Source organism: Chelonia mydas, chromosome 9, assembly GCF_015237465.2.
Source record: "Chelonia mydas isolate rCheMyd1 chromosome 9, rCheMyd1.pri.v2, whole genome shotgun sequence".
In the NCBI taxonomy this organism is placed as follows: domain Eukaryota; kingdom Metazoa; phylum Chordata; order Testudines; family Cheloniidae; genus Chelonia; species Chelonia mydas.
The window spans coordinates 34,040,047-34,067,439 of record NC_057855.1 but is presented as its reverse complement, the minus strand read 5'-3'; the positions used below and the strand labels follow the sequence as shown (position 1 = coordinate 34,067,439).

The following is a 27,393-nucleotide window of genomic DNA, read 5'->3' as shown; positions in this document are numbered from 1 at the left end:
ATACAAACCTATGAAGGCAAGTATGAAAGGCTTAAAATAAATTTTGAAGATTAATTTAATCCATAGGATGTGTATTATACTTTAGATAAGAATGTGATGCTTCATTTATAAAAAAGAGAAAAATCATGCTCGAGGTAGGACATCACACTCAGACCAACATAACCATAACTTACTTCAGTTAATACATGTGTTTTTGTTTTCCATGTCCATTAACATGTTTTGTTCCTTTACAATTTACAGCACAGAACTCTGCAAATGCAGGTTTTGCAAACTTTGATGCATTTGGACAGTCTAGTGGTTCGAGTAATTTTGGAGGTTTCCCCACAGCAAGTCAGTCTCCTTTTCAGCCCCAAAATACAGGTAGACTACTAGCACTTCTGATTAATTTTTACAAAATAATCCAGACATACAAGTGAGAAAGTACTTCAGTTTACTTCCTGCATCTGCCTGCTTTAACACAATCATAATCTGAAGCTCTGGGGAAACCTGAAATTGAATGCCTTTTCTGTTTGGTTATTTGATATGGGTTTTTTTGTTTTCTTTTTGTTTTACTTTTTTCTGGCACTTTTGAGAAGTCTCCTAATTTATGATGATGTCGCTTATAATTAGCCCTACACATGAAATATTTGTAAGCTTACTGAATGTAACTATATTGGTACTTCTGAATGTCAGGCCACATTTATCTAAAGGAGATTACATCTGTGATTTCCATCTTCCAAGAGAAGATTTTAGTAAAGATAGATAATGCAGACCAGAGTAATACAAGTATTGAATATATTTACCACACAGATGCATGTTAGCCACTCAGTTATCAGAAGATTTCATGTGTAAGGTCTATTGCTAAATTCTTATTTTGCTTTTCTTGTTAATTTGATCATACTTTAAAACTTTTGCTTGGGCTGACAGTTGCTGTTTGTCTAATCTTTGGCTGACTACTTTTCCTTTTTTCCTTTTGAATGTGGTGTCATTTAAACTTTCTTTTTAATTTTTTTCTCCCTTTTGTTAACTTTAATCCCCTTCACACAATTTCTGGCTATCCAGCGTTCAGAACGCTTTCATCTAGCTGCAGTTTTGGTGAATTTACTTCAGCTTTCCCTCTCCAGGCTGTACACAGTAAGTTCCATTGAGTAGGAAACTTAGTTTTTTGTTTTATATGCCATTGTGTTTTTTTAGTTCCGCCCTTACATATATTTTCACCAGTCATTGCTTATGTCTGTGCTTGCTTTTAAAATTATCAAATTGCTACTGGTTTATTAATAGTTAATGTGGACTGAGTACTCAACCAAGTGTACTACGTGTACACACATGTGTCTGCACGCACATACACCTTTTTCTATTAAACTAAAATGTAAATCTGACTTGCGCATATGAACAGAATCCTCTGTCCACAGAGAAGATCTGGAAACTCATAAATTAATACCTTTTTAGAGACTTAAACATAAAATTTGTTGCACACATTAAAAAGCTGGAGCTTTCAAACTGATTCCTGTATTTCGGATCAGCAGAGTGTTAGTATAAATCCTAATAGAGTGATTTATTTACTTGAGTATATTTAATGTGTATCCTAGGAAAATAATTTTTTTTCTTTGAAAGGAGGGCTCTCAAATCCCTTCTGTTCTTTTCCTTTATCTCCCCTCCAAAAGGCTGTGTTGTCTGTCTGTCTCTGTCTGGGTGCAGCCATGACATCTGGGAGTCAAGGACTGAGTTAGTCTCTCTGAACCTTGACCTGGTATCCCATTGTGCTACCTCTGGACTTTCAGGCTAACCTTTTTTGCCTGCAGTGGTTACTGATGTCTGAAATAGTCAAGCATATTATACCATTGAGGAAAATAAAGCAACTCCTACTTATTTTGCTGAATTCTTGCAGCAGTAAAAGCTTTATTTTGGATTTATAAAATTAAAGCTAATTTAACTCAAATTTTTTCTAGCTAAATATATGTGGTGTTTGAGTTGACTTAATGATGTTGCACTGAAACATAATTTTGCGAGAGCTAATTACGGTGTGTGAAAGCTATTGAATTTTCAGTGTTTTCTTCAGATTTAGAAGTTTATAGATATAAATGTGCTCATTCTGATTCAAGATTAATTTTAAGTGTGTTAGAGGGGCTTTAGTTAGCCTGTGGGATAAAAAACAAAAGTGATGTTACTGCCTGGTGTAACCACCAAGAGGTGGGATGATATTGCCACCAAGCGCATTTGGAGAGACTTTCCTATACCTTTAAAGTATCCATGTTTAACTTATTTTGTTACAGGTGGAAGTGCTGGATCAATGAATGCTAACTTTGCTCACTTTGATAACTTCCCCAAATCCTCCAGTGCTGATTTTGGAGCCTTCAATGCTTCTCAGAGCAACACAACGGCAACTGCTGCCAGTAAAGTTGCAGTGAATAAACCGAATCTCCAGTCAGCAGACAAATATGCAGCTCTTGCTAATTTAGATAATATCTTCAGCACAGGGCAAGGTATTAAAGTTTTTTTTCTTTGACCTGTTATCCTTCATTTTTCTTCCTTATGAGGATGGCTGTGCCTATCAAAATGGTAACCAACCATGTTAAGCATGCTTTAAATTGTCTCTTCAAAAAATTCTAATTAACTTCACACTTGCACATTTTAAACTCCTATATTGCCGTGCTGCTTCTTGTAACAAAGCAAATGCTTTAATCTATGCAGTCATTTGCAAAATAGTACTTATCAAAAAGATCATGCTTCTTTTATGAGCCGATCACTCAAAAAAAATTTTCATGAGTGATAAGTATTCTAGAGGTACATTATTCAGGTTTCTGTATATTGCTGGAGTGGGCGACTTTATTCATTCAATCACACCAGTTGCGGTCTAAGATATTTTTTATCTTTACAATTAAAAGCCACCATGATAGCTTCTTTAGATGTTCATATAATGTAAAGCTTGACTAGCCTTTCTCTCTTAAAGGAGATTACAACTGCTAGTGTTTAACGGGTTGGTTTTGTATGCACACTAAGGTAACCATATATTGAACAAGGACGGTAACATGAATTTCATTGGAGTTTAAGTTGGATTCAGTCCAGCATACTACAATGGTAAATAAGTCATGTATATCAGCTCCTAAGCAAAACTGATACAGTATATGGCTTTGTTAATATTCTTTCCCTTGAAGTTGTGTGGTTTTGAGGAGGGCAGTGGTTGACTGACTCTTAGGATGAGCCATTATTCTAATTGTGGAGTAGACACTGTCTGCTCCATAACTAAGTTGTTTGCAGCTATTCTGACAAACATTGCTGTTATATGTGTGTTCAACACAAATAAACAACAGGACTATGAGGTGCACTATCAAGAGTCGCTCAGTGTTTGTATCTCCATTGACCTGGCAATGTTTATGGAGGGATAAGGTACACAGGTGTTCAAAAATACCCTACTTTTAATCACAAGTTGTCCAATTTTTTGATTGCTTCTGCATACTTTAGTGCATATTTGCTAGATAGACTACGTTAGCTCAGTGAAACTTACTTAAGGGTATCATGAGGTGACATAACCACTCTTGTTCTTACATTTTACCTACAAAAAATCCTTAAATTACTCTCCTTTGTCAATTTTTTTGTTCATATTCTTCCATATTCCAAAAAGTAGGTGTTATTGCTCAGTGCACCTCTACACTGTTGTACACTTCCAGTTTTTGTTGAACACTTTAGACTTCTTGGTTACAAAATACCATACACTGATGCTTGTAAAATAATCTGTGGAGTTTTTCCTCTCAGTGGCAGTCTGCTGAGAACAGGTATCCTTGGAAACGAGACAATTCTATACTGTTACCTATCATTTTGTTCTCCTGAATTTGATACACTGGATCTGTATTATTTATTTAGCATCTTTTCAGGATTTGGAGTGCCTCTTAGGGCATAAATGAAAATAAGCCACGAGTTGGAAGATATGACATGGCTTTTGTGACACACACTGCATGGTTCGTGAATTCAGTCTTTAGTGGGAAATACCATACAGGAGGCTAGGGAATACTCCACAGCATATGGAGTCACAAGAACCTGGAAGTGTGAGTTTCCGCAGGATTATACTTTGAGATAATAGTGAAGTAAGAGTCCATCGTTCTGTAACTTAATTGTTAGATTTCTTATGCCTCGTTGCTTTCTAAATGTACAAAAATTTCAAAGCTGTACTCTAAGGATGAGTCATGCACAACATACTAAGGTTTAAAACAAATCCATCTTTCTAACTGGAGCAAGAGAGAGCAGTGTACTTCACTTAATAATGCGATCAGTGGAAACTAGGAAGCCACTTTTGGAGCGATAGACCCGTTGAAGCATGGTACTGTGTGCTTATAAAGATAGAGATTGGGAGCCATAGTGTATTAGAGTGGCACTAAGTTTTATTGTTTAATTTTAGTCTTAAAGGATGGGAGAACAGTTAATTAACATTTTCTGTTAGTATGGAGAAGATTATAGGGGAAAAAATGGTTTTAGAAGTGTCATTTTAAATTTCAATATGGTATCTTCTTTTCTAGGTGGTAGTGAGCAAGGAAGTGGCTTCGGCACTGTAGTTACAGCACCGTCAGGTCCTGCTGTGTCAGCCCCAAGTCAGCCAAGTGCATCTTCAGACAAGTATGCAGCTCTAGCAGAATTAGACAGTGTGTTCAGCTCCACAGCAACCTCTAGTAATGCATATACTTCCACCAGTAATGTTAGCAGGTACTTTTTCTTGTTAGAAGTTAAAGTAATTAGCCCTAAACCAACTGTATTTATAGGCAGAAAAATAGCCGTATGGTAGTGTTGATAAAGTTTTTAAAAAACCTGCTTGTATTCAACTGTTCTTCTTTGTTTAGGTCACGATTTAAAAATTGTAGGGAAATAATTCTGGAGAGGAGTTAGTTGGGTGTTGACTTCAGTGTCCTTACTAAAACTGCATCTTTTCTTAACGGTAGTTGTGGTTGTACTGCCCGCTAGAGGTTGTAAAATGAAACTGAAGCAAGTGTTTATCAGTGAAACACTTTTTTACACCTTCCTAGACAACACACACTAAATTCTGTTGGAGGATAACAATCCTCCATATGGATTACTTGCATGCATATTTAAGCGTATAGCCTTGTAATTGGTAAGAGATTGGTTTTGAAAAGTGAGACATTTGCAATGTACGTTTTTTAAAAAAATTTTTAAAGTAATTAAAAGCACGTACCTGTAGTAACTTTTTGCTTGGAAATGCAAATTTCCCTAAAGCTTTTGCTTGGCACCTATGCCTATTTCTTTTTCTCCTCATTGTCCATACTTTTACACTTTGCCACTGGCAGACAGGGTTTACCATTGCTCAGCGCTAATATATTTAGCCTTTGACCTTGGCATCAAGAATTCAACTCCTGGTGCTAATGGATTATATAGCATTTCAAATCTGTGCCTAAATATCCCTTCTCTACCCTGCTTTCATCTGCCAAAATTAATTGTAGATGTTAAATGTTAAAGGAGCAGCACTGACTTCAATGAATGTGAATTATTTTCAGCAGTGCTTTTGGAACAGTACCAGTGGCTGCTACTGCACAGACACAGCCTGCGTCTTCGAGTGTGCCTGCTCCATTTGGAGGTATATTAAAATATTACTAATGTTTATGCAGACTGTAAGCAAACATATTACTAAATTTTAGTCCCATTGTATAGTAGTACTAATGACTTCACTGTCATTAGAAATGATGACATAACTGTTTCCAGTGCAGGCAATATGATGTAAGTAGTCTAAAATATCAGTGGTGGTTGTGTGTGTGTTTAAAAAATATATATATCCTGTAGTACCCAATACAGAAAAGGTATGGGAAAACTTCTTATGTAAAGTTATTTCTGACTGTATTTGACTTCGTGAAGGTTGTGTAGAACAAATATATATCCATGCAGCACTGTGTAAAAAAAATTTTTTTTTTTTTAAATTAATTGTTCTTAATCTTTCAGCAACACCTTCCACAAATCCATTTGTGGCTGCGCCTGTCGCTCCGGTGGCACCTTCAACAAACCCGTTCCAGACCAATAGCCGAGGAGCAACAGGTGAAAAATAAAATTGCACTGTACAGTTTTATGTGCTATACATACATTTTTAATTTCAAAACTTCATTATATTTGTAGTTTCATAATTTTATTTTTTAGAAATTGACTGAGAATAGGTCATGCACAAGTTAATGTAAAATTCTGCACTCTGTTTTTTAAGTAAAAGAGCACAATATTTAAATAAGACATATAGCCAAATTGTCAAATAGTTGTTTAAGTTGAAATGACATTTCATTTTGACCTTTTCAAAACATTCCCAAGCCTCCAGGCAGCCTGCCTAGTGAGGAGCCTGGAAGTTCTGGGAGTCCCAGCTGTGGGGCAGACCACCTGGAGGGCTGCCCCAGTGCCACAGACTCTGTAAGCCACTGGAACCAGAGCTTCCAAGAGCTGTTAAATTGGCTCCTGGCTCCCCATCAGAGAGGTTGCTAAGGAGCCAGGAACCAGGACTGCCAAGGAGCCTGGTAGGTGACTAGCAGGAAACCAGGCTAGGTAGGTTTTTTAAAATGCCTGGCTTCCATCTCTGTTGTCATAGTCTCATGGAACATTTCAGTTTCAGTGATTTGCTATTTTCTGGTGTAAGAATGTTCCATTCAGAATTTTTCCAACCAGCTCTAGTAATCCTGTTCTGTCTCTTAAATTCCCTCTCCAATTTTAATTGGCTACATCATTGACCTGTTGTGTTGTTTTAAACCTGTTGTGTACTACTTATTGCTGTTACATGCTAGATGTGATTGCGTTACAGTGTTGGCTATAAGAGTTTCTTTATACAGTTTGAAAAGCACTTTGGGGTACTCAGCAGTGAAAGGCAGCATCTGTAGGGCACCTTAGTTCCAGCTAGCTGCAGAATATAAATTTTGTTGCACTTGGAAATTCTGCAGCAGTTTCATTTAGAATAAAAATATAAAAAATTAATAATGCAATCAGTATAGTAGCCCCTATGATTGTTTGTTTTTTTATACTAAACTATCCACCATGGAATTGCAGAGTGGGATTGAGTTAAGAACACTTGTTGGATATTTAAGTATTTGAAACAGTTAAGTGTACATTTACACTGTCATTGTCAGAATTTACACCCCATTTAAATGAATGGAGCAATTCTAGCTTTTATCATTCTCTGCACCCTCAAAGACAAACCCCACATCCATTCACGTTTACAGGTTTTTCCTTCCCTACTGTTAGGGTGAGAAATCCTTTTAAATGATAGCTTAAATTAATGAAGCACAAGTCTGAGACAAGAAGTGAATTCTGCAGAATCCATGAGGCCATGACTCCATATGTAAAATAGTTCAATTTATAAATTGAAAAACCAGTTTAATGTTTCTTCTTACAATACAATGCTCCTCAGTTTAGACACTACTACAAGTTTAATACTTTATTCTGTGATTAATTCTTTATCTGCAATGCTGAATTTTAGGGTTGGCCCCATGTGGCGACTGTGGCTATTCTGCCATTTAATAGACTTTGCTGTTCGGTTAAAACCTTTGGTATGCAACCAAAATTCTCTCCTTTATTTAATATCATCCCAGTATTACGATCTGTACCACTTTGGACTATCTTTAAAAATTTCTGTCATTCTCTTGTATCCTTGCAAAAATTTAGCTTTAAAGAGGCTGTTGGAATTACCTTCAGAAGGTCTCTGCCAGATAGTGACGTAGGATATGCCTACACTTCCTGCAGTTTGAACTGTGCGGGTGTGAGTTGTGCTGTAACTCCCCTTTGTGGATGCTGCAGATGTGAACTAGCAGGCTCCTAGTTTACATTAATATAATCCTCCTCAAACAGGGTTATATTAATGTGAAGTAGTAACCTTCTAGTTCACATCCACACAAGGAGTTACAGTTCAGCGCTTTGGTGTGCACTGCTGTTCACTCCTCCGTAGGCTGAACTGCAGGGCAGTATAGACAAGCCCTGTGACAAGTGTGAAGGTTGTCACAAAGTGTGAAGACAAGCGTGAAGGTTGTTTTTTAGATTAACCCTTTAAAACAAATTCTATTCAGCTATTTCTATGTTCCCTTACTTCCGAAAACATGCTGTCCTTTGAAAAAGTGTTTAGGCATCAACAGGTTTTACTGTACTCCAGTTAAGGATCTGATAGGATATTGTAATTAACATTTTCTGTGTCACAAGTTCCTTTCTGCAAACGTGATAAGTATAATAAGATTGCTTATAATTTAGCTTTATGCTATATTTGCATCTCGTGTGCAGTATAAATGGGTTTGGTATAAACTTTATAGTGTATTTTAGAAAAAAGCCTTTGACTTTGTTAGCATAATTATTTCAGGTAACATATATAATTTACCAATTGGTCTGCAGTACACTTGATAAATTCAAAGTTTAGTTGTTAGAAAATTTTTACAGGTTTTAAAAAAGCTCTTTAATCACTGCACTTTTTGTCATGTAAAATAGTTGTATAAAAATGACTGTTCACAAGTATATAAATCATTTGACATTGGTCTTTTTGTGGCTTTCCATAAGGCCTCTCGGGAGCAATGCACTCTCACATATTTCCTCAGGCTCATTTTGGTAGGTGGCCACATTTGATATCTGAGTTTCATGTGGCTAATTGTTTACTATGTTGTGAAAACTTATTGCCAGCTTCCTGGTTCTCTGCATGTAAATTTTGAGTAAGCTGTTTTCCATATTTTAAAATGGAGTGAGCATGGATGTGTGGCACTTGGAAAAAAATTGGCATTGTCTTAGTATAATTTTTTATTTGCATCAAGCAATTAAGTCATTATTGCTTACCTCCATGGTCACGTTAGTAGATGCTTACAACTTATTTGAGTAAATTCTTTGAAGCTTGCTTGTAGTAAGTTTGACACCTTTTGGATATCCTAAACCATTGTGACAAATTGTGCAATGGTGTTTGGGTTTGCTGTTTTGTCAAGCTGTTCACTATTAAATAGCCTCTTCTGTTGATGGTAATTTGTGAAAGTAATGTCAATGCATTCTTTGATAATTGTACTGTGTCAATTATCTGTTTACTTTATATCCCATACTTATCTTATTCTGTTTAATGGTTACTTAAATATATACACTCTCTCACCATTCCTTTCATAGAATCATAGAATATCAGGGTTGGAAGTGACCTCAGGAGGTCATCTAGTCCAACCCCCTGCTCAAAGCAGGACCAATCCCCAACTAAATCATCCCAGCCAGGACTTTGTCAAACCTGACCTTAAAAACTTCTAAGGAAGGAGATTCCACCACCTCCCTAAGTAACGCATTCCAGTGCTTCACCACCCTCCTAGTGAAAAAGTTTTTCCAAATATCCAACCTAAACCTTCCCCACTGCAACTTGAGACCATTACTCCTTGTTCTGTCACCTGCTACCCTGAGAACAGTCTAGATCCATCCTCTTGGAACCCCTTTCAGATAGTTGAAAGCAGCTATCAAATCCCCCCCCTCATTCTTCTCTTCCGCAGACTAAACAATCCCAGTTCCCTCAGCTTCTCCTCCTACGTCATGTGTTCCAGTCCCCTAATCATTTTTGTTGCCCTCCGCTGGACGTTTTCCAATTTTTCCACATCCTTCTTGTAGTGTGGGGCCCAAAACTGGACACAGTACTCCAGATGAGGCCTCACCAATGTTGAATAGAGGGGAACGATCACGTCCCTCGATCTGCTGGCAATGCCCCTACTTATACATCCCAAAATGCCATTGGCCTTCTTGGCAACAAGGGCACACTATCTCCAGACAATAGTTTACTTTTCAGTTAATCAAATGTGTTGATTTGGAATTAAATTTGTGCAAATTTTATACCAAAGAAAGTTAAATTAAAAGAATGGTTACACTCAATGCTGAATTAGAGCAAAAATGCCTGACATTTATGTTCATACCAAAAAGCTTTCTGTGTGCTATTTAATATTATTCACAGTAAACCCCGAAGGATTTAGTAATGGTTTTGTTGTTAGTCACACTGTGCTACTCTTACTCAACATTTCTCTGAAGACATGCCTGGTTTGTTCTACCTGGAATGTTCAGTAACAGTGAGGCAGATGAGATTTTTTTTTAAAGCATCACCTCAATCTTAAACTAAGGAATTCTGTGCTAGGAATTTTGTATACGAGTCTGAGCATAGTAAGAAGTTATTTTAAAAGAACACTGAAGATTGATTTTACAACTTTATCTCATTGTTTATAATTTCACCTTGGAAATTATAAACTGAAATTTTTCAGACCTAACATTTTCTTTCTTTGAACATACATGCTGTTTTTTTGGTGTTGCCTGTAAGTACTGGCCTCCACATTAACTCTTTACCAGAAATAACTTTTGGAAGCACTTGAGTAGAAGTAAAACATGGAAAAGAATTCCATTGACTTTACAGACGCTAAAGTAATCAAAAAAAGTTGGACCCAGCCAACTTGACAGTGTTCTACTCGCAGTTTAGCTTTAATTTTTTTTTATCTTGCATGTTTTTTATTTAATTTCCAGTGAGCAAATTAATTTAGTGTTACTGGAAGCTGAGACTAACCCGCCCAGTGGCTGTTGGGCGGGTATTAGAAAGCTAGCAAGATTCTTCTTAGTGGCATTGTAGTACATTTTGTATAAGAAATTACTTGTAAATTAAAAATAATTGAATGTTACTTCACTTGCCAGCAGCTACATTTGGCACAGCATCCATGAGCATGCCTGCAGGATTTGGAACTCCTGCATCCTACAGTCTTCCTACTAGCTTCAGTGGCAATTTCCAGCAGCCTGCCTTCCCAACCCAGGGAGCTTTCCCACAACAGACTGCTTTTGCTCAGCAACCAAATGGTAAGTTCATCCATACCAGAAATCTTGGTTAAGCAAGTGGGACTATGTAAAGGAAATTCCTTGCATGTAAGGAGCAGGCATGACAGGAGCATACCTTAATTGTTGTGTCAGTTGTGGTACGTTGCTACTAGCAAAAAACATAGAGTATCGCATAGTCAAACTACATTTTAGCAATCCAAGATAATACTTAACTTCTAATGTACATTTTCCTTATCTTGGATCTTTTGGGGTGATCTTGCAACTATATAATTGCAGGACTAAAGAACTTGGTTTCTTCATGGTCTTTTATGGCATGGTATAATCTTTGTCAAATGTCTCCAATTTTATTGCTATAACTATGATCGCTATCTCAAAATGATAGTGAGACTTTTTATATGGATTTTTTACTGAAACTTTTGTGCAGGGAAGGAGATTGTATGTGTCTGGAACCTATTACAACGTATTTCCTCAAACCTTAAAAAGGAGAGAGGGCTAGAGAGCATAAAAGAAAATAGCCTAAATTATTTTTTAATGAATTTTTACATGCAGGAAAAGGTCCAAAAAGAAAACTGTGCACTGGACTATAGTCAGGAAGGAATAACTTTGGAACCTTTAGAAATAACCACCCAACTCTTGCTTCCTTTTTTCAGTAACATAAAAGTAGCTACTTTGTTTTTCCTATTCTTTAACATTTTATATTAACGCTGATTAATGCACTTGTAACTGTAATTAATATTATCAAGCCCTATCTCTGGTGGTATTGGTTCAATAATATTTGTTGGTGTTAGCTTTAGGGAGGCAGAGTATTCAGATTCTGAACACTTAAAAAGATGCTGTAATTTACTGTGCTACTGTACTGTTACTTTGTACGAAATGTGTAGTAGAAAATCACAATGATTTGGCCTTACTTCTTCCTGGAAAACCATTAATAGTCCTGGCTTATAGCAAGGCTTGGAAGGATTAGGTTTTTATTGGTAAATGTTTATAAACATTGATTTTCCTGTGTGTACACAAACTGAACAGAGATTTCAGTTAACAATAGAAATTTACAGGTAGGCAAAATAAGAAAATTGCTGCTTGAGAACTTATTTGAATTTAAATCCAGTGATTTAAGACTTTTAAATTAGGCTTGTTACAAGTGGACTAACATGAATCATGTAAAGAGCTATGATTTGTTGATTTAAGCATATTTAATTTGTATATTTTGTCGTGGTGTTGACAATTTGTGTTTTAAGGGTTTACAAAGCTTTAATTTTTTGAATCTCAATATCTCTAATTTTTACAGCTGAAAAACTTAATTTGAACTTGTATTGTTAGTGTGTTTGGCATTTTACTCACCTTACGTGATGAAAATTTTCACATCCATGTTCACTCTGATTACGTTAAATTGATTAGAAACTTACTAGAGTGTCATGTACTAGAACAACATTAGAGCGTTTTGGCTTAGAAACAGTCATGGGAATTCTAAAAACATGTTTCCATAGGAATTGAAAGAAAATTCCTAGATTTTTAAAACTTCTTTTGAAGTTTGGCATAAATTTCTATTTAGAGAAGCTAAATTATGGACCGGATTTGACCCAGTCCTGCTGCCTTGATAGACAAATTACCAATGTACTAAAAGGTTTAACCTGTGTCACTGTGATGGGAGTGGGCTTATAGGAAATAGTCTTCTGCCTTTAAAGGCTTGGCCACCAGTGTGAAGCTACTTCTAACATCTTTTATCTTGACAAGGTGCAGGTTTTGCTGCATTTGGACAGGCAAAGCCTGTAGTAACCCCCTTTGGACAAGTTGCTGCTGTTGGAGTATCTAGTAATCCTTTTATGGTAAGTGAGAATTATTACACAGTAATAGTAAATCTTACAGGTCCAAAAAGAGATGTAATCTACAATACATTTAATTTAGATACGCATGCAGCTTGATTTTGTTTTAAGTTAGGGAACGCAGCATGTGATCTCCAAATGCAATTCAGTATTCAGATGACATGGCATTGATAAGGCAGTTCAAAATCAGACAGAGGTATTTATGTACAATGATCTTATTAGGGGTGTACAGTAACACCTTGCTTAACGTTGTAGTTATGTTCCTGAAAAGTGCTACTTTAAGCAAAACAGCAATGATGATTGTGAGTGGAAGAGGGTGGGATATTTCCCAGGAAATGTCTTACGGGCTAAATGATGAACTAGCACTTGGCTGAGCCCTCAAGGGTTAACATATTGTTGTTAATGTAGCCTAACACTCTGCAAGGCAGCAGGAATGGAGGGAGGAGACCCAACATGGCAGAGAGAGACACACATACACACAAACACACACACCCTGTGTGCGAGAGAGAGACTCACATTGCCCCTTTAAGTACAGACCCCATTTTAAGTACATTGCCTTTTTAAGTAGATCAGCAAGTTGAGACAGCAGCTGCTGCCAGCAAGCTCCCTCTCTCCTGAGCCGTGTCGTGTCCCATCCCTCCTGCTCTATGGGAGGGGGACACCCTAACATTAGCACGCCTCTTCCCTCCCTCTCCCCCGCCCCCAGCAAGCAGGAGGCTCCCAGGAGCAGCATGTGGGGGGAGGGACAGCTGAACTGCCTGGCAATTGATAGCCTGCTGTACGGCTGCTGCACAGGGAACTTAGGGAGTGGGGAGCTGATGGGGAGCTGCCAGTCCATCCTGGTCCAAGCCCCCACCAGCTAGCTGCAACAGGATGCTCTTCCTGCAAGCAGTGGACAAAGCAGGCGGCTGCCAAACAATGCCATTAAGGGAGCATTGCGCAACTTTAAATGAGCATGTTCTCGAATTGATCAGCAACATAACAATGAAACAACGTTAACCAGGAGGACATTAAGTGAGGAGTTACTGTATTTTAAAATAAACCACCAAAAAGCACGACAATACATAAAGTATTAAATAGGGCTGTCGATTAATTGCAGTTAACTCATGTGATTAACTCAAAAAAAATTAACTACGATTAAAAAAATTAATGGCGATGAATTGCACTGTTAAACAATAGAATACCAATTGAAATTTATTAAATATTTTTTGATATTTTTCTACGTTTTCAAATATATTTATTTCTATTGCAACACAATACAAAGTGTACAGTGCTCAGTTTATATGTTTTGTTACAAATATTTGCACTGTAAAAATGATAAACAAAAGACATAGTATTTTTCAATTCACTTCATCTCTTTATCATGAAAGTGTAACTTACAAATGTAGATGTATTTTTTTTGGGGGGGGGGGGGTTACATAAGTGCACTCAAAAACAAAACAATGTAAAACCTTAGAGCCTACAAGTCTACACAGTCCTACTTCTTGTTCAGCCAATTGCTAAGACAAAACAAGTTTGTTGACATTTATGGGAGATAATGCTGCCTGCTTCTTATTTACAATGTCACCTGAAAGTGAGAACAGGCGTTCCCATGGCACTTTTGTAGCCGGCGTTGCAAGGTATTTATGTGCCAGATGTGCTAAACATTCATATGCCCCTTCATGATTTGGCCACCATTCTAGAGGATATGCTTCCATACTGCTGATGCTTGTTAAAAAAATAATGCGTTAATTAAATTTGTGACTGAACTCCTTGGGGGAGAATTGTATGTCTCCTGTTCTGTTTTACCCGCATTTTGCCATATGTTTCGTGTTATAGTAGTTTTGAATAATGACCCAGCACATGTTCGTTTTAAGAACACTTTCACTGCAGATTTGACAAAACGCAAAGAAGATACCAATGTGAGACTTCTAAAAATAGCTACAGCACTCGACCCAAGGTTTAAGAATCTGAAGTGGCTTCCAAAATCTAAGAGTGACGAGGTGTGGAGAATGTTTTCAGATGTCTTAAAAGAGCAATACTCCGATGCGGAAACTACAGATCCCGAACGACCAAAGAAGAAAATCAACCTTCTGAGGGTGACATCTGACTCAGAGGATGAAAATGAACATGCGTCAGTCAGCTCTGCTTTGGATAGTTACCAATCAGAACCTATTATCAGTATGGACGCATGTCCTCTGGAATGGTGGTTGAAGCATGAAGGGACATATGACTCTTTAGCGCATCTGGCACGTAAATGTCTTGCGATGCTAGCTACAACAGTGCCATGCGAATGCCTGTTCTCTTTTTCAGGTGACATTGTAAACAAGACGCGGGCAGCATTATCTCCTGCAAATTGTAACCAAACTTGTTTGTCTTAGCGATTGGCTGAAGTAGGACCGAGTGGATTTGTAGGTTCTAAAGTTTTATATTTTGTGTTTTGAATGCAGTTATTTTTTGTACGTAATTCTACATCATTATAAAGAGATTGCACTACAGTACTTGTATTAGGTGAATTGAAAAATACTATTTCTTTTGGTTTTTACAGTGCAAATACTTGTAATCAAAAATAAAGTGAGCACTGTACAGTTTGTATTCTGTGTTGTAATTGAAATCAATATATTTGAAAATGTGGAAAACATCCAAAAATATTTAAATAATGGTATTCTATTATTGTTTAACAGTGCGATTAATCACGATTATTTTTTTTAATTGCTTGACAGCCCTAGTATTAAGCTATAACATAAAAAGCAAATCTTTCTTACCAAGATAGTAACAGGCTTTTGTTTGTTTTTTATTCCATCCAGATACAGTACTTTTAGGGTTTGCCATGTGGAAAAACAGTTTGTGCATTTGATTTTTTTTTTTTTTTTTTTTTTTTTTTTTGCATTTGTCTGTTTTTCAGGCTGGTGCACCAGCAGGACAATTTCCAACAGGAAGCTCATCAACCAATCCTTTCTTATAGCCTTATAGACACTTTACCCAAAAGAACTCTTACGTGGTCACAGAACATCTCTGCGCCTCTTGCACTGTTGTCTTGTTTCACTGATCTTAGCTTTAAACACAGGAGAAGTCTTTAATAAAAAACCCTGCATTGTGTATTAAAACCACCAGGTAATATGTGCAAAACGGAGGGCTGTGTTAACATCCTTAACCTGTGAATTGGCAGGAGAAAAGTAGCGGTATCATGTATATTAAAATTGGCTAATAAGTAATTGCAGATACCACATTCGTTATGCTGCAGTACTGTACATATTTTTTTCTTAGAAAATAGCTATTTGTGCATATCAGTATTTGTAACTTTAACACATGGTTATGTGAAAAATGTTACTGAGGAAATAGATCAGCCACTTTGAGGTGCTGTTGTATCTCTTGGAATGAATTACCTACATCATTTTAACCATTGCTATTGGAAGTCATGAAGTCAAAGTGGAGGTTTTGTTCATTCTCCAAAATGTTTTCCATTCCTAAAGAGCTCTTCTATTTATACATGCCTACATTCTCTATAATGTAGAGGGATACCTGTCTGCCTAATAAAGCTGATCATGTTTTGCTACAGTTTGCAGGTGAAAAAAATAAATATTAGGGGAAAAAAAAAAGACTACGTGTATTCTTGCTGCTGTGCAGTAACAAATAATGGGTTGAAATGTAAGCAGTATATGTACTTGTATATTGGTCCATTCATGAATACTTAAATAAAACAAGGTAAACAAAGCGAGTCTGCAGGTTTTACAGGTAACTTTGAGGACAAAACTTTCACACGATTCATCAAGTCAACTTACTTCTGACTTGTGACACTGATGTCAGTTCATTTATCTCAGGGGAGGGCAAACTGAGGGCTGAATCTGGCCCGTCAGGGCTTTCAATCTGGCCTGCGGGATTGCCATCCCTGTGGCACAGCGGGGCTAAGGCAAGCTTCTTGCGTGCCCTGGCCCTGCGCCGCTCCCGGAAGTGGCTGGCCCCATGTCCCTGTGTCCCCTGGGGGTGGGAGGGCAGAGGAGTCCATTCACTGCCCTTGCGTGCAGACACCGCCTGCCCCCCGCAGCTCCCATTGGCTGGGAACGGGGAACTGTGGCCAATGGGAGCTTCAGAGGTGGTACCCGCAGGCAAGGGCAGTGCGTGACGGAGCCACCTGTCCCACCCCACCCCCAGGAGCCACTGCCAGACATGCTGGCCACTTCTGCCTTAGCTGCCTTAGCTCTGCTGTGCGCCGCTGCCACCCCGGAGCTGCTCGAGGTAAGCGGTGTCAAGCTGGAGCCCGAACTCCCCCTGCCACATCTCACACCCCTCCTGCACCCCTTGCCTTGAGCCCCTTCCTGCACACCACATCTCCTACACACCCAGCACTCCCTCCTGCACTCCAACCTCCTGCCCCAGCCCTACCTGCATACAATTTCCCCATCCAGATGTGGCCCTTGTTCCAAAAAGTTTGCCCACCCCTGATTTATCTCCTTATAATACCAGATCAAACTTATGTAAAGCCTTTATGTACAGGTGTTCACTAGGTGTTAGACTGCTGCACTGTTTGTGTTTCTAATTATGCATCACTAACAAATACTAAAATTTCTTCAAATGTGGAAGGCTCCATAGTACTTAATTGTGAAGGTGGATAGTGGAAATGTGGAGTAACTTTTTTTAAAATGAATGTTTAGAACCACTATTTTGAAACTTAGGGATGGATTCCCAAAGAGGATGTAGGAACTCCTAGGCACCAAGTAGAATTCACAGCCCTGGGTTAGGTACCCAGCTCCCCATACAATGCCTGGGGAGAGTTAGGCACCTAAGAGAGGGATTCTCAGAAGTCCACAAGCTGAGTGGGAAGCTGCTTAAGTTAAATGCAGAGGAAACAGGCAGGACTTGGGGTCCAGATCCACAAAGGGACTTAAGTGGCTACCTCACATTGATCTGCATCTTAGGTGCCTGTCTCCATGTGGGATTCTCAGCCGTGAACCCTCTCCTGGAGTTAGGGCTACCAAATCAGGTAGAGGAGAAATATGAAAACAGGTGTTCCGCATCCTAGGTGAGTTACGAACTGACCAGTCAACCACACACCTTATTTGGCACCAGAGGTACGCAATCAGGCAGCAGCAGAGGACCCTCTTCCCCCCCCCCCCCCCCCACACACACAAAAGCAAGTATAGTACTGTATTAAACTACTAAAAAAAAAGTTTTTTAGAAAAAAGATTTGAGACGAGGTAAGGAAACTGTTTCTGTGTTTGTTTCATTTAAATTAAGATAGTTAAAAGCAGCAATTTTCTTCTGCATAATACAGCTTTGAATCATTACTAAGTCACTGTTCAGTTATAAACTTTTGAAAGAGAAACCATAACGTTTTGTTCAGTGTTACAAACAACCTCCATTCCTTAGGTGTTTGTAACTAAGATTCTGCTGTTCTCGCTGTTGGCCCCGATTTGGCAAAACACAAGTACGCATGCTTTTTAAGCCCACATCTCCTCCCCATCCCCGGGAGGAAAAAGGGAGAGAACCACACATGGCAAATGCTAGTTGTGTTGCTTACTGTACTTTTGCACTCAAGTGATGGCAGTATAAAATTCTGAGTAGAGTAAGTCCCGCTGACTGCCGTGGGACTAAAACGCATACTTAGACTGCTGAATTTTAAGTCCTTTGCTGGGCTGTATGCAGAACTCCAGTGAAAACTAAGGCCTGGTCTACACTGCGAGTTTGTCGGATTTAGCAGCGTTAAATTCGAATTAACCCTGCACCTGTCCACACAACGAAGCCATTTTTTCAACATCATGGGCTCTTAAAACCGATTTCTGTACTCCTCCCCAACGAGGGGATTAGTGCTGAAATCGACATTGCCATTTCGAATTAGGGTTAGTGTGGACGCAATTCGAAGCTATTGGCCTCCAGGAGCTATCCCACAGTGCACCATTGTGACCGCTCTGGACAGCACTCTGAACTCGGATGCACTGGCCAAGTGTACAGGAAAAGCCCCGGGAACTTTTGAATCTAGTTTCCTGTTTGGCCAGGTGAGCTCATCAGCACAGGTGACCATGCAGTCCCAGAATCGAAAAAGAGCTCCAGCATGGACCGAACGAGAGGTACTGGATCTGATCGCTGTATGGGGAGAGGAATCCGTGCTATCAAAACTATGTTCCAAAAGACGAAATGCCAAAACATTTCAAAAAATCTCAGAGGCCATGAGGGACAGAGGCTTCATCAGGGACGCAACACAGTGCCATGTGAAATTTAAGGAGCTCAGACAAGCGTACCAGAAAACCAAAGAATCAAACGGACACTCCAGGACAGAGCCCCAGACATGCGGCTTCTATGCTGAGCTGCATGCAATTCTACGGGGGGCTGCCACCACTACCCCACTCCTGTCTGTGGACTCCGATGATGGGGTACTCTCTGCCATGGCTGAGGATTTTGCAGATGGGGAAGATGAGGAGGAGGACAAGGTTGGGGAGAGCACACAGCACACCATTCTCCCCGACAGCCAGGATCTTTTTATCACCCTGACTGAAATACCCTCCCAACCCAACGATGCCAGAGAAGGGACCTCTGGTGAGTGTACCTTTTAAAATATAATACATGTTATAAAAGCAAGCGTTTTTAATGATTAAGTAGCCCTGAGGACTTGGGATGCATTCGTGGCCAGTACTGCTATTGGAAAAGTCTGTTAACATGTCTGGGGATGGAGCAGAAATCCTCCAGGGACATCTCCATGAAGCTCTCCTGGAGGTACTCTAAAAGCCTTTGCAGAAGGTTTCTGGGGAGAGCAGCCTTATTCCGTCCTCCATGGTAGGACACTACCACGCCGTGCTAGTAGCAAGTAATCTGGTATCATTGCACGACAAAGCCTGGCAGCGTATGGCTCCGGTGTTTGCTGGCATTCAAGCAACATCCGTTCTTTATCTCTCTGTGTTATCCTCAGGAGAGTGATATCATTCATGGTAACCTGGCTGAAATAGAGGAATTTAATTAAGGGGACATTCAGAGGTGCCCGTTCCTACTGGGCTGTTTGACTGTGGCTGAAAAGAAATCCTCCCCGCAGTTAGTCACGTGTGTAGGGGGGGCGGGGGAGGGCATTGGTGATGAGCTGTTCGCATTTGGCTAACAGGAATCTTCCCTGATACCAGCCAGGCGGTGGGGGGAGGGGAAAAGCGATCATACCAGGGAATTGGATAGGGGGAGGGGATTAGTTTGGTTTCTGCTGCTGCACGTTAACAGGAAAACTGCAGCACTAAATGGCCAACTCAACGGGCTTTGCTTGGTATGGGAAAGGAGGGGGCTGCTGTTATGAAGGTTTCAGAAGCTGAAAGACTATGGCTTACCATGGCTGCCTGCAAGCCGAATTCTGTTGCCCGGCCCTGCGTGTGTGATTTCTAGCACCAAAGACGCAGGCACTCAATATAAGATGCAAAATGCGACCTTGTACCAAAATCACATATGCTGTGTAATGTGAATAGTGTTGTTGTTCACCGTGAAAGAGTATAGCCATTGGTCTGTAAAATGTATCTTTTTAAATACTTCACTCCCTTTTTTTCCTCCAGCAGCTGTAAATGTTTCAAGACTCCGTCCCAAAGGCTATCTCAGATAAGGCGGCGAAAAAAATGCACGCGCGATGACATGTTCTCTGAGCTCATGCAGTCGTCCAGCACTGACCGAGCTGTGTGGAGGGACACAATAGCAGAGTACAGGACGGTGGCCGATGAACGTGAGGAGAGGTGGTGGCAGGAAGATCAGAGGAGGCAGGAGGCAACGCTGCGGCTACTGCAGGATCAAACGGACATGTTCCGGCATCTGGTGGAAATTCACGAACGGCAGCAGGATCACAGACTGCCGCTGCAGCGCCTGCTTAACTGCCCTCCGTCCTCCCCAAGTTCCATAGCCTCCTCACCCAGACACCCAAGAAGGCGGTGGGAGGGAGGCTCTGGGCACCCGACCACTGCACCCCAGTGGACAGCCCAAGCAACAGAAGGCTGGCATTCAACAGGTTTTAAAGTGGCCTTTTCCTTCCCTCTTACCCTCCTCCCACACCCCACCCGGGCTACCTTGTGAGTTATCTCCCTATTTTTATAATCCGTTAATAAAGAATACATGTTTTTTAAATGATAGTGACTTTATTTCCTTTGCAAGCAAGCTGTGATCGAAGGGGGGAGGGCGGGTGGCTTACAGGGAATTTAGAGGCAACCAAAGGGGTGGTTTTCATCAAGGAGAAACAAACAAGTGTCACACAGTACGCTGGCCAGTCATGAAACTGGTTTTCAAAGCTTCTCTGGTGCACAGCGCTTCCTGCTGTGCTCTTTTAACCGCCTTGGTGTCTGGCGGCGCGTATTCAGCAGCCATGTGATTTGCATCAACCTCCCATCCCGCCATAAACGTCTCCCCCTTACTCTCACAGAGATTGTGGAGCACACAGCAAGCAGCAATAACCATGGGAATATTGGTTTCACTGAGGTCTGAGCGAGTCAGTGAACTGCGCCAGCGACCCGGTAAACATCCAAATGCGCACACTACCACCATTCTGCACTTGTTCAGCCTATAGTTGAACAGCTCCTTACTACTGTCCAGGGTGCCTGTGTACGGCTTCATGAGCCAGGGCATTAAGGGGTAGGCTGGGTCCCCAAGGATAACTATGGGCATTTCAACATCCCCAACAGTTATTTTGTGGTCTGGGAAATAAATCCCTTCCTGCAGCAGTTTAAAGAGATCAGAGTTCCTGAAGACGTGAGCGTCATGAACCTTTCCCGGCCATCCCACGTTGATTTTCGTGAAACTTCCCTTGTGATCCACCAGTGCTTGCACACCATCGAAAAGTACCCTTTGAGGTTTATATACTGGCTGCCCTGGTGGTCCGGTGCCAAGATAGAGATATGCGTTCCGTCTATAGCCCCACCGCAGTTAGGGAATCCCATTGCAGCAAAGCCATCTAGTATGACCTGCACATTTCCCAGAGACACTACCTTTGATAGCAGCAGCTCAGTGATTGCGTTGGCTACTTGCATCACAGCAACCCCCACAGTAGATTTGCCAACTCCAAATTGATTACCGACTGACCAGTAGCTGTCTGGCGTTGCAAGCTTCCACAGGGCTATTGCCACTCACTTGTGAATTGTGAGGGCTTCTCTCATCTTGGTATTCTTGTGCTTCAGGGCAGGGGAAAGCAAGTCACAAAGTTCCATGAAAGTGCCCTTACGCATGCGAAAGTTTCGGAGCCACTGGGAATCATCCCAGACCTGCAAAGCTATGCGGTCCCACCACTCTGTGCTTGTTTCCCGGACGCAGAACTGGCGTTCCACGGCATGAGCGTGCCCCATTAACACCATGATCTCCAAATTGCTGGGGAATGCAGTTTTAGAGAAAAGTGTGTTCATGTCCTCATCACTACGCTTCCGTCAACTCCTAGCCTGGGTTTTCAGGTGCTGGTTCTGCATGATACACGATAATGCGCGAGGTGTTTACAATGGTCATAACTGCTTTGGTGAGCTGAACGGACTCCATGCTTTCTGTGCTATGGCATCTGCACGGGTAAACCAGGAAAAAAGGCGCGAAAGGATTGTCTTCTGTTGCTTTCACGGAGGGAAGGAGGAAAGGGGGGCCTGATGATATGTACCCAGAACCACCCGTGACAATTTTTTAGCCCCATCAGGCATTGGGATTTCTACCCAGAATTCAGATGGGCATCGGAGAGTCCGGGAACTGTGGGATAGCTATCCACAGTGCAACTCTCTGGAAGTCGATGGTTGCCTCGGTACTGTGGACACACTCCTCTGACTACATGCACTTAGAGCATTTGTGTGGGGGGACACACAATCGACTGTATAAAAACGCTTTCTACAAAACCGATTTCTATAAATTCGACCTAATTTTGTAATGTAGACATGACCTAAGATAAGTATTGGGGGTAGGATTATGCCCGTGCATGTTTGTTTCTCAGAGCTGCAATTGAAGAGGGTGAGTGTGGGTTTAGACCTATTTGAAAATGAGGGTGTGTGTGTGTGTGTGTGTGTGTGTGTGTGTAAAATCTCACATTAAAACCCCAGAGCATGAATAACAACTCACACATTGCAGTATTGACCAATACTTTTCTTAGTCAGAGATTAGCTTCCTCCGAATTCATTGCCATTCAGCGAAACGTCTAAAAAGCAGTATCAAGGTATTTAAGCTACAGGAATGTTGCATTACTGGTTGTAACCTGTTTGTTCTTGTGATCCTTGTTCCTTAATGCTCAGGAGCACTTTGGGAAGGCTCTTTCCTTTCTGCATTTGGTGGAGATAATCATATAAATGTTTCTTGTCAGGAAAATACCAGCTATGAATGCAAAATAGCTGCCATAAACTGAAAAAAAACAGTAAAACTGTACATCCCTTTCTCCTAGGCCTTTGGGGAGTGAGGGGAGGGAGTGCATGGAGTTCCAGGGATTCTTCTCTCCCTGGGGAGGAGCAAAGAGCGGACTCCTCCATTTTTCACAACAGAAGGAGGATTCAGAGCTTCAGGGTTTTTCTATTTCCTCCCCCTCTTCCCCCCTCCCCTCCCAAGAATGGTGTTGACTACAACCCCATTATCTCCTATCAAACATCTTTCTGCTCCCAGGGGGTGGGGAAAGGAGAGCTTTGCCTGCCTCCTGAAGCAGCCCTGCTTGTCTGCACTTCCCCAGAAGATGGGAAAGACAGCCAATCAGTGAGGGTTTTCCCAGGCAAGGCTGGAATATTGCGTGAAGGCTACTCCCCTCCCCGACTCCATGCATGCGCAGAATGGGGCCTTGCATGGTGGAGCTGCTGTAGCCAGGCTTCAGCAGGGGTGGAAGGGGCTTTGAACCAGGCATCTGGATGGCACTTCAGTATCTCTGGGACCAGCATGGTAGTTCACAAGTCCTCTTTAAACACCCAAAAAAAGACTCTCAAAGGGAGCAGGGCTCGGCCTGGTGTCTCACAAGACAACATGGGAGGTAGGTAAATACCCAGTGTTTCCAGATTCTTCCCCGTAACAGAATCCCTTCATTCAGGAGCCATTGAGCCTGAGTAAATAGGGCCTTTCTTGCCCTACCTCATCCTCACCGCTTTGGTCAGCAGGCCCACATTCCCTGGGTGCACAGTTCTTTGGTCTAGACCCCTAATGAACAGACACTTTTGTGTCGCCAGGGGAAACCAAAATTAACTTGTTTTTCAGCTGCTCAAATTGTGAGCATCTCCTGTGCACGCATTCAAAAATTCCAGATCAAGCACGCACAAGTAAATGTTAAAATAAGTGACTGTCTTTATCGTTGGGTCAGAACTGAGATTCTTAGAGCTCACTTGGCCAGCAAAAGTGAGATTCTCCCCCCACACCGCCCCATAGCTTTGTGAATTGCTCTGAGATGTAACTGAGAGTACCCTTAAAAAGAACAGGAGTACTTGTGGCACCTTAGAGACTAACAAATTTATTTGAGCATAAACTTTCGTGAGCTACAGCTCACTATCCTTGATATTCTTCTGCAAACATTGTAAAGGTTGAAAATGAGAGACAAGATGTTTTTTACTCTATATTAAGAAAATCCTCTGTGGAGAGTCCTCTCTTACAGAAATGTCTCATGAATGTAGGCACTCATATGGAGAGCTCTTGTTTAAATCTTTTCCATCATGTTCGTCACTGTGTGTTATCTATAACTGGCATCTTGAAAACATTAGTCTAACCAAGTGCGTAGGTTCTAGAGGTGCCATTTTTTGTCTTCGTGAACCTCCTTAATAAAATATAAACTATAGTACTTTTGTAAAGATCATCTTGTTGATGAAACGTAGAACTAAGCTGACCGCTTGTTAAGGTTGCTGAAGGTTTCTGTACTACTTGCTCTACCTTGTTGCATAGTTGCTTCGTTTTGCTGAAAGGATTAAGCCTGGCTATTCTGCCTCGTCTCATCTCTGCCTGGTTTGTTTTTATCTCAAAGCGGTTTACAATCTGCTTAACAAATGTGAGATCACTGTATGCTGAATTTTTGAAAAATATTTTTCTCTTATGAAACACTCAGGGTTTATCTTCTAAGGCTACTGATAAATCTCAGTTCTCTTTATACCTTGCTTCATGCTTTTGTTTATTTTATGCATTTGCTAGCACTCTGTGGATAGTCTGTTTTAACTTTGGCCAGTTAATAATTTGCAAAGAAAAGAGAGTGAATACACACAAACTCGTCAGGGGACAACAGAGGGCATGTAGCCTTATCTGAAAGGAGCCTGTTTTCAAGTTAACATTATCCATTTCAGTTAGCCTACTAATTTAGAATCTCCCTAAAAGCTAAATTTAAAACAAAACTGTGTTCAGAGGATTTCTGTTTGAGAAGGAAGAGCATGCTTGCATCACTAACAGAATTGGGTGCAATGCACATAATAATAAACTTATCTGAATGACCATATCCAATCTCAGACCTTTGGCAAAATGGCATGACATTAACTTTCAATGGTAATTTCTGAAACATTCAGGGATGGTCATCACAGGCTTAAATATGTTCACTCATTCAGTATGAAGCAGTCATGCACATAGAGATTGTGGGAGAATAAATACATAACAGAGAAATGCAAGGTAAGGAAGCTACCAGTTTTCAAAAACAATGAAGTTGTATTGCACTGGTTATCCTGGTCATCTAGTCTAATCAACACAGTTTCATGCTACTGTCGCAACCTGTTCAAGTGAAAATAGAGCAATATTTGTTTCGTTCAAAATAAATATTAAGTAGAACTGTAATATATTACTCTTCTTTAAAAATGTATAAAATAATAATTACTGATTTAAAATCTCAGTTAATGAATCAGCACTGGGGTGGTTTATACTTAGAATGCTATTGTTATGAAAAGCATGTAACGTGACTTGAAAACTAGTTAGCTAGCATAAGCATGTCCAGATGTTGGCAGCAAAATACATGACAGTCTCTGGAGTGGGTGCTCGTTCTCTATTTCCAGAGCTAACCCTCCTGAAAGATCCCAGTTCATTTTCATATATCCCACTGCCCTGGTTGTTACTGAACCTAGAGAGGAGATATGAGAACATTGTCTGTCATACCCTCCAGACTATCAAGTAAGAATAATATTTTTATATTTTAATACAATGTTTTAAAATACCAGTTTACAACAGTTCTGAACGGTTGTATAAATAGCAATTTTAAGTTGATACAAACAGATTCATTTCTTCAGAAATAAAACTTTGTGATCATCAGTGTTTACATTTTCTTCTATCTTAAGACAACCCAAACTGGTTTATTAACTATCATTTTTGTAGTATAAATAGAAAATGACATGAACGGGATTTGAGCCTGACATCAAGGGGCTTCCCTGATATCTTACTGGTAAGCATGGGCTGCAGACACTCCTCTTGATTATTTTTTAATCACGTATTGCTTTTACTATAGTGTAAGAAATGGAGATGTACCAGGGTGTTGCTTACTTTGATTTACCTTCAGATATTAAAAACACCTATCTGGAACTGAAAGCAAGAAACACCTGGAAGGCATTGGGGACATTTCCCCCCCAGTTAGCATGTACTCTTTTGTTATCTTTGCTTTCTGTTCTTGACACCTGAACTGAGTTTAGCCATAATGTCCTACTGGATCCAAGGGATCTATAGTCTATAATCTACCTAAAGGTGGACAAGGTGGGTGAGGTAATATCTTTTATTGGATATCTCCTGCTGGTGGGAGAGACAAGCTTTTGAGCTATACAGAGCTGCTCTTCAGGTCTGGGAAAGGTACTCAGACTGTCACAGCCAAATACAAGGTGGAACAGATTGTTTAACGTAAGTAGTTAACACGCATTCTAAGAGACCATTCCAGGTGAAATGGGCAGTTAACACCCCTGCAGTTATAGGACAAAAAAAAAGGGGGTGGGGGGTTAATGCATTATAGGTTGTTGTAATAAGCCATTAGTCCAGTGTCTTATTAAGACCATAATTTTTAGTGTCTAACAAAGAGACGAATGCAAGCTCCCAGGCTTGTCTCTTGAAGGTGTTGTACAGGTTTCCTTTGAGGATGAAGACAGAGATCAGCTATGGAAGGGTCATCTTGTGAAAAGTGTTTGCCCACAGGCAAGAGAGTGTTTTTGTCTTTTACCCCTTTTCTGTGTGAGTTCATTTTGAGAGTAGTGATTTTTCTGGTTTCAACCACATAGTTGTTGGGGCATTTAGTGCACTGCATAATTGGGCACACTATAAGGCACATACCCCAACATCATTTATTTATCAAGACTACCCATAGCCAGAGCTGTAGTCTCTAAGGAACTGAGCTTCTGCCCCACCACAGAATCTGATACCATACTAATGTGGGGCAAACTAGAAAAATTCGTTCTCTGACACTGCCTCAAAGAATTCTTTCACAACCATAATCACCACCCACATCTATCATGTCCCCACCAACAGTCATAAGAAAAAAATTATTTATGAATTATTACAACGATCTGTAACCCGCTAATTGGATTTATGTGCTAGTCTGAGTACCTTTCCCAGACCTGGAAAAGAGCTCTGCATAGCTCAAAAGCTTGTCTCTCCCACCAGTAGGAGATGATCCAATAAAAGATATTACCTCACCCACCTTGTCTCTCTAACATCCTGGGGCCAACATGACTACAACAACACTGCAAACTATAATCTACTTAGTTAACTCCAGCTGAGCTACCACAGAGAACTAGTGTGAGCCAACTGGGAGGAAAGACAATCCTACTTGTGAGGAGAACTCCATCTCCACAGCCAAGCTTTGAAATGTCCAAGAGAAACTTCTGGGGTTAAACTCCGGAAGAAAAAAAGTCTATTCTATCTCTTCCTGTTTTGTTTTTCTCTTTTCTTATTCCAAGGTGTGAAATACAGTGTTTCAGGTGAAATTAAATATGACCCTCTTACTAAACATTTGCAATTGAGACGCTGC

General features: G+C 40.4%; 1 protein-coding gene across 29 annotated transcripts in view; it reads left to right on the top strand.

Moving 5' to 3' along the window:
- AGFG1 (ArfGAP with FG repeats 1) overlaps positions 1-16,144 on the top strand; it is a 69,395-nt gene extending 53,251 nt beyond the window's left edge. Inside the window, exons 6-15 of one of the 29 annotated variants that reach the window (XM_043522060.1) lie at positions 241-360; positions 1,042-1,113; positions 2,253-2,462; positions 4,491-4,674; positions 5,478-5,557; positions 5,917-6,009; positions 10,609-10,767; positions 12,484-12,569; positions 12,682-12,762; positions 15,451-16,144. In XM_043522060.1, coding sequence (XP_043377995.1) covers positions 241-360; positions 1,042-1,113; positions 2,253-2,462; positions 4,491-4,674; positions 5,478-5,557; positions 5,917-6,009; positions 10,609-10,767; positions 12,484-12,569; positions 12,682-12,726 — 1,049 coding nt within the window. In that variant the 3' untranslated portion in view covers positions 12,727-12,762; positions 15,451-16,144. Of the gene's footprint in view, positions 1-240; positions 361-1,041; positions 1,114-2,252; positions 2,463-4,490; positions 4,675-5,477; positions 5,558-5,916; positions 6,010-10,608; positions 10,768-12,477; positions 12,570-12,681; positions 12,763-14,422 lie in introns of all 29 variants that reach the window. The other 28 variants (XM_043522059.1, XM_037908213.2, XM_043522056.1 and 25 more) reach the window with 28 other exon arrangements.
- The last annotated feature ends 11,249 nt before the right edge of the window (positions 16,145-27,393 follow it).